A 13,608-nucleotide genomic window follows, 5' to 3' on the forward strand; every position below is an offset into this window, starting at 1 on the left:
TGCCCTGTGGTCCCTCTGCTCGGGGGAGCTGTGCTGCAGTGCGGTCACCCTGGCTGCGGGGCAGAGGCCTGCCGGGAGGGCGTCTGGTTTAAAACACCACCACAGGTGGCATTTGTGCTCCAGGCTTTCTCAGTAGTGTCCTTTCTCGCCTCTGCCCAATTACTGTCATCTTTACTAAATTCCTTGACAGAAAAGTCAGAAGAAAAACATTGACCTAATGGAGGCCAGATCCAAGAGGGTCAAGGTGTTAAGTAGCGTCCAGCTGTAACAAATGCTGCAAATTTCTAAATAAGAACTCAGTTGGGAATTTAAGTATTTACACTTCTTTTACACTTGTGCATGTTTGTGCCTTCTGTTGTGGCTCCAGCTCTGACTTGGGTTATGCCTCCTTACCTGGCAGGCCAGGTTGTCCCTGTGGGCCCCGGTCTCCTTTGGGCCCCTCCACAGCGTGGCCCGGAGCTCCAGGCAATCCTGGCTGTCCTTGTGGCCCCGGAGGTCCCAAGAACCCCGGCTCTCCTTTGGATCCAGGTATTCCTGGACTCCCAGCCAATCCTGGGAAACCCACGTCACCCTTTGAACCTAAACAATAAAAACAGTTTGAGATAATGACAAAGGCAGGGAAGAAGAGAAACCCCAGTGCACCAGTGCACTGACAAGGAGGGAGGGGCTTCTGGAAGGCACAACTGGAGATGGGTACCTTTTCTCCTTTTTATTAAATAACACACTAGACTCCTACCATGGCCGACCACGGCCATGAAGAAGAGTAAGCTTAGATACAAAGAACCTGGCTCTCACTCTTTATGCTTTTTAAAGGAAGTTTTCTATGGCAAAGACATTTGAATACATGCATAGATAAGCCTGCAAGCAGTTGCACTGATAAAATTAAGGGCTTCTTCCACCAAGAGGTGGATGAATAAACAAATTATGTTATATCCGCACTATGGAACACTACTTAGCAAGAAAAAGGGACCAACGACTGATACCAGCAACAACACAGATGAATCTGAAACTAATTATGCTATGCAAAATAAGTCAGAGTAAAAAGCGTACATGCTGTAGGGTTTCATTTATACAAAATTCTAGAAAATGCAAGCTAATCTATTATGTCAGAAAGCAGACGGTTGCTTAGGGATGGGGGTGGGGGGCAGCAAGGGGCAGAAGTGGGGATGACCAAGCAGCCTAGGAAACTTTTGGGGTGATAGATGTGTTCGCTATCTTGAATGTGGTGTTATTTTCACAGGTACGTGCATAGATCAAGACTTATCAAATCATACACTTGAAATACGTGCAGTTTATTGTATGTCAATGATAGATGAAAAAAAACTTTTTAGAAGTTTTTTAAAAGTAAGAGCTTTTAGGAAAAAGAAAATCGCATGCTTAGTTTTAAACATATTACCCAAAACTTGCCAATAAAACACCAAAATTCTAGGATTTTTTCAAGGTTATTAAGAAAAAATAAAAAAGGAAAGAAAGAGGGTCATCACCAAGAAGGATGGCAGGGTCCCTCCCTGGCATTCTCCCCCTGCTGTTCCACAGGGCAAGGAATCCAAGACACAAGGTGCCATAGGGTGGCTTGTCACGGGCCAGTAGGACGTGTCAGTTAGATTGTCCCAGACCCAGCATCCAGCACCCACGTCCGACTGCTTCCTTGCAATCATTTGCTCTGGTCTGCTGGCACTGTGTGCATCAGCAGTTAGTTGAAAAGGAAGAATGTGTTCAGCAAATGTTACCTTTCTCTCCTTTGGTCCCTGGAAACCCTGGGAATCCTCTTCCGGGTAGACCTGTAAGACCAAGGTAAGAAGCCATGTTTCTCTCTCCTCAAACAGGCAATCTGCAGGCACAAGCGCAGTATCAACTCTGCGCCAATGCCACACAGCACTTGCAGAACACACAGGAATCAGTAATTGCACCTTGCAAGTAAAATTACATTCCTTCAGTTGTTCTAAGATACTACTGACTGGATATATAGAATTTAGTACTTTTTCCTAAGTACCTTTCAGCTCAGAACCATTACAGTATTTAGCAGAAATGATCTGCACAAATGACTACTCATTTCCTACCACTGTCTGGAGACTCACAAAATGGCTTTTCTCAGACGACCATCCAACTAACAGCTCTTCTAAGGGAGGTGCGGAGAGCCAGAGACACCGGGGGCAGCAGACACCAGGGAGCCCACAGACACGAGTAAAGGGCATGAGGGAAGATTCACACGGGGGAAGGAGATATATATATGTGATATAATATATGACATAAACATAAGGTGCATAGAACGAGAAAATGAACTGTAGAGAGAGGCCAACACCAACAGCAATGACCCCCTGGACGCTGCTTCCCAGCGATATCCCCTCCACTCCCCTGACTTGGGGCAGCCTGTTTCAGATGTGCATGCGTCTTGCTACATATGAGTATTAGTCCACATGTGGCTGTCACTGTCGAAGCTTGAAGCTGGCGCTTCTGCCCAAGTTGCGACCCCCCATCAGTGACAGGAGCAGACTCAGGGGCAGCAAATATTCCCAGGACCATTTCTCCAAGGGGAAAGGCCAGGCAGAGAAGGAGTGGTCTGGGCTTTTTGTGTGTGGCTCCTTCACTCACCACCGAGAGCTCAGGCCATTTCAGGGGAGGTGCCCATAGGGATCTGTGGAATAAATGAAGACCCCCCACCCTTTCCTCATCCGAGCCTGCTCCCCTTATCCACGTGGGTGTTTAAACAGCCGTACAAACGTATGGTGTCGATGCCACTTTGTACCCAGCTCTGGTCGCTTAGCACGGCCTGTACGTCTGTGGGAAATGCTCACTCTGAAAGGGATGGGAGCCGGACCTACCTGGTTCACCCTTCTCTCCTGCTGACCCCGGGATTCCATCACTGCCAGGCTCCCCTTTCTGGCCGGCTGGGCCCGAGGGGCCAGGTTTCCCAGGAAGACCTCAGAGAGAAAGGTCACATCGGTCAGTCACGGAAGCTCTCGCAGCACCTGGTCTGCGTGTAACATGCTCCCTTCCCGACATTCTCCCTGGGAACCATCCTCCCTGAGCACGGCCCTTCAGAAGGGACCGTCCACGCTGCTGGCAACACCACTGCGCCCCAACCCCTAAAAGCCGGTGCGAGCAGAGAGAAAGTACATCAAACTCCCACACCAAACACACAAACCTATTTCTAGAACCAACTGGAACCAGCTGCAAAACCAGTTCAGAGACTTTGGTTCTAGTTCCTAACTGGTGGCCAGACCTCAGAAAGACCCCGTAAGCCCGCCTCAGCTCAGTCTGTTCATCTGAAGAGTGGAGGGGCGGGCCCACTGGCCTCTGGTCCTCCAGAGACCACCCAGTGACATCGGGGCCCACAACTCGCCGTCTGTGAGGGGAGCTCCCTGGAAGCCTTGATGTCCCCTTGGCCTCCTCCCCCCACGCCCCCCGGCTGTGCTCTAAAAAGCGGTCTCTACCTGCTTCTCCTTTGATACCAGGGATGCCGTCCAACCCTGGGAGGCCTTTATCACCTTTTTCTCCAGGCAACCCAGGGCTTCCTAAAGAAAAGACAAGATACCGGGACGCCCATCAGTTTGAGGTTTTCTTCATTATCTTTGAACCCCAAGCTGAGGCGGTGGCCCCGCGCACCTACCTGGATAGCCCACGCTCCCCGGCAGGCCTTTGGGGCCTGGGGAGCCGGGCATGCCCGGGATCCCAGCACTTCCCTTCTCGCCCTTCTCTCCAGGAGTTCCCGGAAAGCCTGCCAGCCCTTGGTCTCCCTGGGAGTAAAAATTGGGCTCATTATAATGTGATATCTGGACAACAGCACACACTTTGGTACAATGAATACTGCATTGCAGAAATTCCATTTCCAGCTTCCTAACCAAAGAATCAAAGTCCACTTTTGAAAAAAGAGGGAAAACTAGAAACCCAGAGCAAAAGAGCCCACTGTTGTTTCACTTCCCACGTCCCTCTTGCCTTCCCTCTCTCCCCGTGGCAGCTGCTCCCCGGGCCTCTCAACCAGTGTCGATTCTTCCCGGGGAAGGTAGCGAGGAGAAGGGGGAGGAGGGAAACTTATGACAAACTGGGGGCACTGTTCTAGGTTCTGATTCATCTCATGGGCTGAGACACTCATTACATTTCTCACAAAGCATTTCTGCTTGGATGGATGGGAGGGGAGGTCCCCAGGCAGGATGCTGTTACCTTGTCCCCGGGCCGTCCCGGAATCCCAATGCCAGGGAGACCCGCCTGCCCTTTCTCTCCTTTGGCTCCTTTCTCTCCAGGTAAGCCAGGGACGCCCTGCGGGCCGGGGATTCCAGGCACACCCTTCTCTCCAGGGGTTCCTGGAAACACAAACAACTGAACTTGGAATGCATGATTAGCAGGTGCTAACGTTAAAAATAAAGAAGCGCCCTGACGATCAGTCCAGAATGGCGTGAGAGAACATGGATTCACGCATTTTTCAAGGTGGGAGTCAGCCAGGCTAGTGCCCGTCACAGAAGCACAACAGAGCCACTCTGGAAAACGTTGCTCCCGTCTTCTGAAGACAGTCACCTCACAAAGACAGACGAGAGACACATCAACCACTTAGGAAAATACACCGACTTTCACAACAGTATAAAAAATGGCTTATATGGCCTTTATTCTAAAATCAGCTCTCACTATCGAAGGGAATCAGAGGGGCTGGAGGCAGGCCACGAGGGTACGTGTGCACCTGGTTTCCTAATGTAGGTGCGCAGCCAACCCTACTTATACACAGGTGTAAACAGCAGCCTAAGGTGTTTCTTTCTCAAAACAAGTGGTAATGTGCCTCGTTAAGACTTAGGGAGGAGTCAGAGGGGAGGCCTCTGGCCTGATTTTTGCTTCCCTAGGGAATTGTGAGAAGCAGTAACACCCACAGCATCCAGAGCTCTCTGCCTTCTCTCCCGTGCCTCCCTCTGGCTGCCATCCCTGGAGCAAACGCCGGCGGCACACGGTTGAGGCCGGTTCAGGATTGGGGCCGAGGAGCCCAGATGGTCCTTCTGAGCTAATTGTAAGGGGCCTTAGAGGCAGGAGCATCCTGTGCTGGCAAAACTGAATGGAGAACTAAACATCTCCTGGGGAGATAAGAGCCAAGTGGACGATCACTTGGAGAGAGTCAAAAGGTGACGGTGTGCAGCCCAGGTTTTATTTCATCAAATTGTGAGGGTTTTTTTTAGCACTGGTCACGGTGTCGGCCAGATGCCATCCAGCCCCAGGCAGGACAGCACACAGGATTGAAGACGTGGATTCATGCGAAAGACACAACGGATCTCATTCCGCAGAGCCACCCCACCAGCACCGCAGGTGCAGGTGCTAGAAAGAAGACCCCCTGTTCTAAACCCAACATACCTGGCAGGCCCATTCCACCGACCGATCCTTTGGGGCCGGGAAGGCCCGGAGCACCCGGGGTTCCACCTACACCTGGATCACCTTTAGGTCCTAGAATGAAGAGAAAAACTCAACAGGTTACCACCCGTGAAAAGTTCCAGGTAACACTCCTCAGCATGAGCGCCTGTTGTGGAGGCGAACTGAACTCCACTCCGTACCTGGCTGCCCAGGGTGTCCTGCTTGGCCGTCCTTTCCAGGAACTCCTGGGGTTCCAGGATCTCCCCGGGATCCTTTATCACCAGTTGGTCCAATTTGTCCTACACATCACAGAAAAAATAATGATGACCCGTGTCTGGTTAAAATAAAGCAAACTGTTGCAAAAAAATTGATATTATTTGTGGAGAACTGAATAACTGGCGAGGCACGTCGTTCTATCTCCGTTGTTAAAGACTTCCTCCAGGTTACCTTTTTCTCCTTGGTCTCCCTTCTCTCCCTTCATGCTGCCCATGTCCACTTTATCCATGGACCCAGGCTTGCCAGGGAGGCCGACATCTCCTTTATCGCCCTTGAAGCCAGGGTCTCCCCTGGGTCCCGAGGAGCCTGGGAAGCCGTGGTCCCCTGCAGAGGAAAAAGAAGGCACTGGTGAGATGTGGCCAAGGGTCTCAAAGGCCGTGACGAAACACGGTGCTGTTTCTAGCTCGTAGAAGCAACTGGTAAATGTGTCGAGAACTAACAGACTGTCCAAAAATGGATTAAACGGAGAGTGTCTGAGTTACCCAGAAGAGTCTGACCCCAGGTCAAGGAACTGTTTAATAAAGTCATTTTCTAGAATTCACGACTTGCTAATAATTCTAATATATGTGACTTAGCTTATTAGTTTAAATAATTTATATTTTCTCTCCTTCCTAAATATCTTTATCACTTCTCTTCACAGTGCCCCTCAATTCTATGCAAAATAACAGGATGGGACTTTTCCTGTTCTACTAAACAAAGGACCATTTATTACGTCTCACATTCAAAGTCAATTTCTTTTTATAAAAAAAAAATTTTGGACCAGTTTCAAATGACAAGATAAGGAATAACAATTAAGATTTGTAAAGGTGCCCAGTTTCCTCCTTTGATTCTAAGGACTCAGTCCCTGTGCCTTTGTATGACTGAAGATTCCACTGTTGAAAGAAAAGAATCTCAACTGTGCCAATAAGGAAAACCTGAAAACCTGTCTCCTCTGCTTTGTTGGCCGAGCACAGTCTTTAAGCCCACAGGCCCTGTGCGCCATGAGCTCCTCCTGGAAGAAGGACTCTTGCTTGATCTCCTTAACTCCTTTCCTCTGCCTCTTGAAATATGACCTACAACCATCGGAGAATTTCCAAGGAGGAATTGAGATGTGAACACAAGAAGGACTTTTCCGGAGTTACCAGCTCCCTACCTTTTTCACCCGGCAATCCTGGCACGCCTGCTGGTCCTGGTGAGCCGGGCTGCCCCGGGGTCCCCATGACGCCCATCTCTCCCTTGGGACCTGTGGCCAGATGGAAGGACCATGAACATTGATGGCAGATGCTAAGGGTCATGAACAAGACAAGGCATGGCGTCCCCTGATTGTCGATCCGGGGCAGGGGTTCACGAATCATTACCTGGAAACCCGGGAAGCCCGGGCGTCCCCTGCTGTCCGGGAAGACCAGGCAGCCCCGACTGCCCCGTGAGGCCGGGCAGACCCTGAGTCCCTTTGTCGCCTTTGGGGCCCGGCATGTCCAGGCCTGGGAATCCAGGGAAACCCTTCTCTCCTTTCACTCCGGGAGGGCCTGATGGTGGGCAAAGAACAAAGAACTGTTAGTAGAACATGCAGGGCGCTGTGCAGGGCCCCTCATTGCGCTCAACTGTGACTCTGCACAGAAGGTCTGTGAGCGTGCCCACATTGGGGGCTGGGGTGGCTTCTGCCTTCTCGGATCGTGGCATCTGGGGCCACCCAGGCAGTCACCGGTAGACAATGTCCCAAGACAAAGCCCCTCCTTTCTGCCATCAGTGGCCAGCAATTACCACTCTAAGTGCCACTCTCCGACGTCCTCGGGCCTAAGACTAGCTTCTCTGCAACTGTGTGTCACGGACTGTCTGGCCCTGCTCCACCATCCCACCCTCGTTCTAGGATTCTTCTTAAAGGGAAAGGGAGCTTCCAGACATGGACTTGGTTAGCTTTAAGTTACCCACAGCTTACTAACCCTCCTATGGAAAGGTAAGATAGAGACACCAATCGTTGTGAATTAAATGAACAAGTTATTGCATATACAATAAAGGGGGGCTGTCTCTCTGGCAAGTAAAGCAAGCTCAGCGGGAGAAAAAGAAAGACACCTGCGACTCTATGTTTAAGCAAACAGTAGAACCTATTTCCCCAAAACAGAATTTACTTTTTCCCCTTTAATTCACAGATGCTAATCTCCCCGTCATGGAGACACCAGCATCAGCTCCGATCTCATCACGAGTGCGATTTAGAGAAGGGATAATTCTGGAAGAATGCGGCATCACCTGATGACCCTGGTGGTCCTTGTCCTCCAGGGGGACCCATCACTCCAGGGGGACCTATTCCGGGAACTCCTGGAGCTCCTTTGGGACCTTGTAATCCAGGAGGTCCTGGGTCACCTGGATGGGGAGGAAACCGTGAATAAACCACACAGGGACCACAGCATGCTTCACAGCGTACACTGCCCACTCACACAGTAAGCCACAACAACCAAAAACCATAAGCTCTAGCCTTCTAGGATTTTCCTCATTCATTCAACAAACTTTAACTGAGAACCTAACAAGTGCTCTGGGAACACAAAATAAACAGACCTAGTTCATGCCACAGTCTAGATTCAGCCGTAAGAAGTTACCTCTGATTCCCTGAAGGCCTGGGGGGCCGATAGCTCCATGCTCTCCGGGAATGCCTGGTCCCCCGATGCTTCCCTTCTCCCCAGGAGTGCCAGGAATGCCGGGAATACCTGGCGATCCTTTGAGTCCTGGCAGACCTATACCAGGCTCTCCCTGGAAGTCCGCAAAGCACAGAGAAGCCATGTTTTTAATCAAGCCGAGAGCACAAGTGCAGACTGTAACTGATAACTGCCGACACATTTAATAACAATAAAATCCATCCAACCCTCCAGTTTGCAAAGCTTCCTCACGCCTATTATTACCGCTCAGTCTCACTACAAGCTGCAACGTAGGGGATTTTTATTATTTTCACTTTACAAAGGAGGAAAATCAAGACTCCCCCTCGTTGAACAGCTCGTGCACAGTCACAGAGGCAGGATGTCCCCGGGTCTCCCGGCCCCTCGGCTCTGCGGCCCCCGGTCTGGGAAGAGCTGACTCTAAATAATGGACAAAACGCCACATGCGACTTGTGACCAGCTAACATGCCTTCTTAAGAGGTGGAAAGTTCCAGGACTGGAACAGGACACCATTTGTTTGGTTTTTTGTTTAAATGAAGGCTTTCGTGTCAAATTAAACATTTAAAACTGTTTCATGATCAAAGGGCTTTGACAAACACAGATGACTAGAAGTAAAAGAAGCATTTTGAGGGCCTGAGGGTACATTCAAAACAGCCCCAGTTGAGGCACGGCTGTGGGCCGTGGGGAGCAACAGGCGGACGTTAGGTCACCCAACCCCCTGGGAGGGAACAGGCCAACCCGGTTCTGTCCTTGGCAAGGCGTATCTATTGCCCTTGGCCCCTTCTTCCATTTAGGACCCACACCCTCTGGCAATTTCCCTTCCCTTCTTTATACTAAGGAGAGGATCTAACCAACGCTCACCTACACTTGCTGAGTGAAATTTCAAGTATTAGCAAGTGGCAGGGGAATATGTGAGGGCAAGGTGGGTCCTGCAGTCACACTAGCCCAGGGGTCCCCAACCAGAGCCATTTTGCCCCCTGGGGTGACATTTGGTAATGTCCACGGATATTTCTGGTTGTCACAACTGGTGGTGGGTATAGGGGGCTCCTCTGGTATCTGTGGATAGAGGCCAAAGATCCAACAATGTTTGGGGCAGCCCTCACCACAAAGCATTCCTCAACCAGAATGTCAATGATGCTGAGGCTGAGAAACCTACACGGGACCCGTCCGGGTGGCTATGACATATTTTAGTACAGTGACTTTCAAATGGCTTTCTTTTGCCACCACAAGAAGACACACATTGTATACTGAGATCCAGTACACAGAGGCAAGAGTATCCTCATAAAGCTGGAACAAATGATTCTCCCCAAAACATTCACCACCACGTGCTACAAACTCTGGTATTTTCTATTCTACGCTATTTCATCAAAAAAAAAAACAAAAAAGAAAACTATGCTCGTCCAGCAAATCCTGTGAGATTAATAACCCACATTTTATGTGTCCAATTAATAACAAGGATAGGGCAACAGCAATCCAGAGAACGCTCAGTGCCCACCTTTTGGCCTGGCACACCTGGAGAGCCAGGTAGGCCACTAAATCCTTGGCGACCCGGATTCCCAGGAGGTCCCACATCTCCAGGTAAGCCATCAACACCTGTTTTGAAGAACAAAAAAATCATTAACATAACGATGCTATTCCCCACTTTCTTCACTTCTTTTGTACTTGCCCAAATGGACTGAACTGATCTGAGAGGGCTGTAGCACGGAAGCCCTATCGAGGCGGGTCTAAGAGGCAGCATGAGACCAACCTGGTATGGAGGTGCCACCAGGGCCAGCGGGGCAGCTCGGGCAGCACCGGCAGTGCCTGCAGCCCCTTCTTCTTTCTCCCTCCACCTGTCCCCCTCCCTTCCTCTTCTTCTACTCCCTTTGACCTCTTCTGTCCTGCCCCACTCCCCCGAAACAAAACAAACACGCACACCTTGGCGTTTGCAGACTAACAATGGCCCTTTGACTCTTGCTATGCAAGTGCAGCCGTGTGGGGAGCATCACCGTCACTTGGTCAGAAACCCAGCCCAGATCTATGGAGGCAGATCCCCCTTTATCAAGACCCCTCGTGGTTCGTGGACACAGTAAAGTTTGAGAAGCGCCGCGTTAGACCACTGGTTCTCAAACGTGGCTGCTCCACATTGGAGGCAGGTGGGGACATTTAAGGACTGGCAGGGTCCCAACCTCAGAGGCTCTGATGGGCTTTCTGACAGCTGGCCACGTGACAGCAAAGTCTGAGAGCCGTTGGTTTTCAACCTTCCCGTGGGCTGCAGAGGTCCATGCCCATGGTAATTTTTAAGTTTACAGAAGCATAAAGCTAAATCGCATATGCTGTGGGGCTTCTGCGGCCAGGGGCCCGACAGGGCGGACCTGATGGCCCACCAGTGCCCACATCTCCAAGCAGGTTCCTGCAATGTGGGCAAAGGACCTCTAACTAAGGAGACCTTTGGCAGCTAAATTCTACCCGTCACGATGGCAACGGTCCGGTTCTCACAGGGACTACAGTGCTTCATGAACACGCAGAAGGCCGTAGCATCGTTCCCCGTGAGCCTGGAGGGGCACCCAGGGCATGCTGCCCTTTAAGACAGAAATGGCCACGTGCAAGGGTAGGTATTATGTGGCTCCTGGTGGAAACAGCCTGCTGTCTCCTGTCCCCCACACGTGAAGGCCTGTAACCGTGAGAGGAGCGTGACACGGGGCCTCCAAACAAGCGGTCAGGAGACTGGAGAAGTCTTTAGCTAAGTTTGGCCAGAAGGCCAGTAAAACTGGGGTCAGGATGCTGGCCCAAATGGGAGAGACACGCCCCTTGTGGCTCTCAGTGCCTTCTCAGTCCTGGACCGAGGTCCATATGGCAAGTCTACACATTAAGCTCTACCTGAAGGACTGGTAAACCTAAAAAAAGCTACAAAAAGGGTGAAATTCCTCCTGACCTTACAACTTTCAGAAAGAAGTACTGGTTCTAAAACATCAGCACCCAATGGGGATTCCAGCCCCGTAGCGTGGGGGCTTCTTCCCCCAAGAGCAGAGCCCCTCTTCCTATTCCCCTGCAGCTACCCTCTGACTTGCAAACCCAGCATGGCGTAGGTCCCGGTGGGCTCTATGAGAGGGAGCCCATTCAAGGGAGGGTCTTAAGCAAATGCAGCATCTGCCAGCTCCCTGGGCAGCTTCTGGGTCCTCATGTCCCAACTCCTTCCCACCCAAACCACTCTACAGGGAGGCGCCATTTCTCCTGTCGCCTTGGGGACTGAAATTGCTGTCCCCCACTGTGCAGATTCTGGGGCCCCCACTAATTGCACGGTCACTAAGTCATAGAGCATGGTTACGTCCATTGCCTCTTTTTCTCACAATTGACATGAGGATGAATGAAGAGACCACGACCTTTGCTGCTGACCAGCCAGGCCGGCCAGAGCAACGGCCCCACTCATGTTTGGGCTCATCTTGCCAGTTTACCTTTGGGGCCAGGAGGGCCTGGAAACCCAATCCCGGGCTGGCCAACAGCACCCTTCTCTCCTGGGAGGCCCGGCCTTCCTGGGGTTCCAGGAAAACCTCGGTCACCTGTTGTAAGAAAGACCAGTGGTCAATATGAGAAAAACATGAGCATGTTCCCATTATATCTCCAGGTGAACTAGAACCTTCAACGTACCTTGGGGGCCTTGGAAACCTGGGGACCCCGGAAGTCCTTCTGCTCCAGGAGGACCAGGTAAGGGCACGACTTTTCCTGCTTCACCCTTGGGACCTGGGAAAAGAGCAAGGACATCGTGTGTGAGCCACCGCATCAGGTCCTCTGAGTCCACGTTGTACACCTGGAGAGAAGCCTCTGTCTGCAGGCTTCCATTTCTTCCCTCGACTTTTCCAGAATCTTCCACAGAGTGATCCTCCTCTCCCCAAAATTTATCTCCAAAACAACCTAGATGTTTGTTTAACACAAGAATTCCTGAAGAGTCCAAAATAAAAGTCACAAAAAGCTGAAAAATCTATAATAACAAAATGGGAGATAGCCCTAGGTAATTTCTTAATTAGCCTATCTCAAAAAGTTAAAACACTTGTACTGTTCTCTCTCAATTTCTCAGATAGTACTAATTCTGAGTTGCTTTGAGGCCAACCTAAATTATTTTCATCAATGGTAAATTATCTTCAGGGTATACTAAGTGCATGACTGTGCATTATCCCTAACGGTGGGGCTGGGTAGTTTGGTGGCATCTGGAGCAGCACAGGAAAACCACCACTTGTCTCTGCCCCGGGAGGTGCAGGCCCAGCTCCCTGGTGTTCATGCCTACGAGATCCACTGGGTGTCAGGAGTTAGCTGTTAAGAAAGCACCAAAGGGCTCACTCCAAGAATGTGTGCACTGACTCTTCACATATCTTAAAAGGTTTCAAGTTGCGCAGGGCCTCCCAACGACAGTCAACACACTCTTTAGCGATAGACTGTGGGAAAAACCAAGCAACTGACCCCAGCACATATTTGCTATTAGTTCCACCTCTGAGAATGAGGCTTTTATGATCACCAGAGTAAACACAGCTCTGGCATATCAAAGAAGGTTGGGTTTCTAATCCAAAAGCCAATTGGGTCTGGTTGGCCAAGGAACTCTACGGAATGTGGATCAACAGTGCTGTCAACACCCTCTTCAGGAACCTTCTTCTCTGTCCTGCCAGGATGTATCTGTATGTGCCCCAACTGGCCAAGAAGAAAATCTGATTCCTTTTCATAGCCTTACAAATTTTCAGATTCCACAAACACAAAGAACGCTTGTTATGTTGATTTTGGAATCAGGAGCTATGGGGCAAGTGATCAGAGGTCCCTTTTCCAAGACTGGGGGTCTTTCTAAGTCCAACCCCAGTATTTCCCTGTCTCCAAAGGAGCCATAAAAGAGACATTTCTGGGATCCCTGCTAAGCAAAGAAGAATTATCAATGGGGTCATAACTTGGTGCTAAGTAACCAATAATTATACAAACAATGAGAATGACATTAACAGTTACATTAGGATGCTATTCTTGGACTTCCATCAAAGACTGGCTAACATTTCCTCTTTAAAGTGCTTATGAACTTTACACTATGTCTTGATAAAGAAATAATAGTGCCCAATGGGTACAGGGACTGATAAACTCAAGCTAGATACATGGCAAGTGACAGAATCGGTAACTTAGTGAGTAAGAAGGTCACAGCGTAATTACTCTACATAGTTCCTGTTGGATATTTTGATTGTCCAGCTACTTAGTGATTACATTTTTCAAGGTTTACTAGTCACACAGTTTTAATCACCCAAAGTCCTTTCATCATTTTTACAACTTTTAAAACATTTCTTAGTAAAGAACCCTTCCTTTCCTCCTCTACGCCCAAGCCATTCTTAGCCTCCAGTCTTCTCATTCCAGTATTTTCTAGAGAGCAATATGAGGGTTC

At 49.9% G+C, this 13,608-nt stretch overlaps 1 protein-coding gene across 1 annotated transcript in view; it reads right to left on the reverse strand.

The window, feature by feature from the left end:
- The window catches only part of COL4A1 (collagen type IV alpha 1 chain), a 147,103-nt gene that overhangs the window by 17,416 nt on the left and 116,079 nt on the right, over positions 1-13,608 (reverse strand). Inside the window, exons 27-42 of the mRNA XM_070578492.1 lie at positions 11,853-11,945; positions 11,660-11,764; positions 9,721-9,818; positions 8,172-8,322; positions 7,825-7,938; positions 6,939-7,106; positions 6,734-6,823; positions 5,773-5,925; positions 5,526-5,624; positions 5,329-5,418; positions 4,162-4,301; positions 3,611-3,737; positions 3,435-3,515; positions 2,823-2,921; positions 1,731-1,781; positions 394-579 (exon numbers count right to left, since the gene is read on the reverse strand). Coding sequence (XP_070434593.1) covers positions 394-579; positions 1,731-1,781; positions 2,823-2,921; positions 3,435-3,515; positions 3,611-3,737; positions 4,162-4,301; positions 5,329-5,418; positions 5,526-5,624; positions 5,773-5,925; positions 6,734-6,823; positions 6,939-7,106; positions 7,825-7,938; positions 8,172-8,322; positions 9,721-9,818; positions 11,660-11,764; positions 11,853-11,945 — 1,845 coding nt within the window. The remainder of the gene's footprint in view (positions 1-393; positions 580-1,730; positions 1,782-2,822; positions 2,922-3,434; positions 3,516-3,610; positions 3,738-4,161; positions 4,302-5,328; positions 5,419-5,525; positions 5,625-5,772; positions 5,926-6,733; positions 6,824-6,938; positions 7,107-7,824; positions 7,939-8,171; positions 8,323-9,720; positions 9,819-11,659; positions 11,765-11,852; positions 11,946-13,608) is intronic.

The sequence above is a fragment of the Equus przewalskii genome, chromosome 16, assembly GCF_037783145.1.
Source record: "Equus przewalskii isolate Varuska chromosome 16, EquPr2, whole genome shotgun sequence".
In the NCBI taxonomy this organism is placed as follows: Eukaryota; Metazoa; Chordata; class Mammalia; order Perissodactyla; family Equidae; genus Equus; species Equus przewalskii.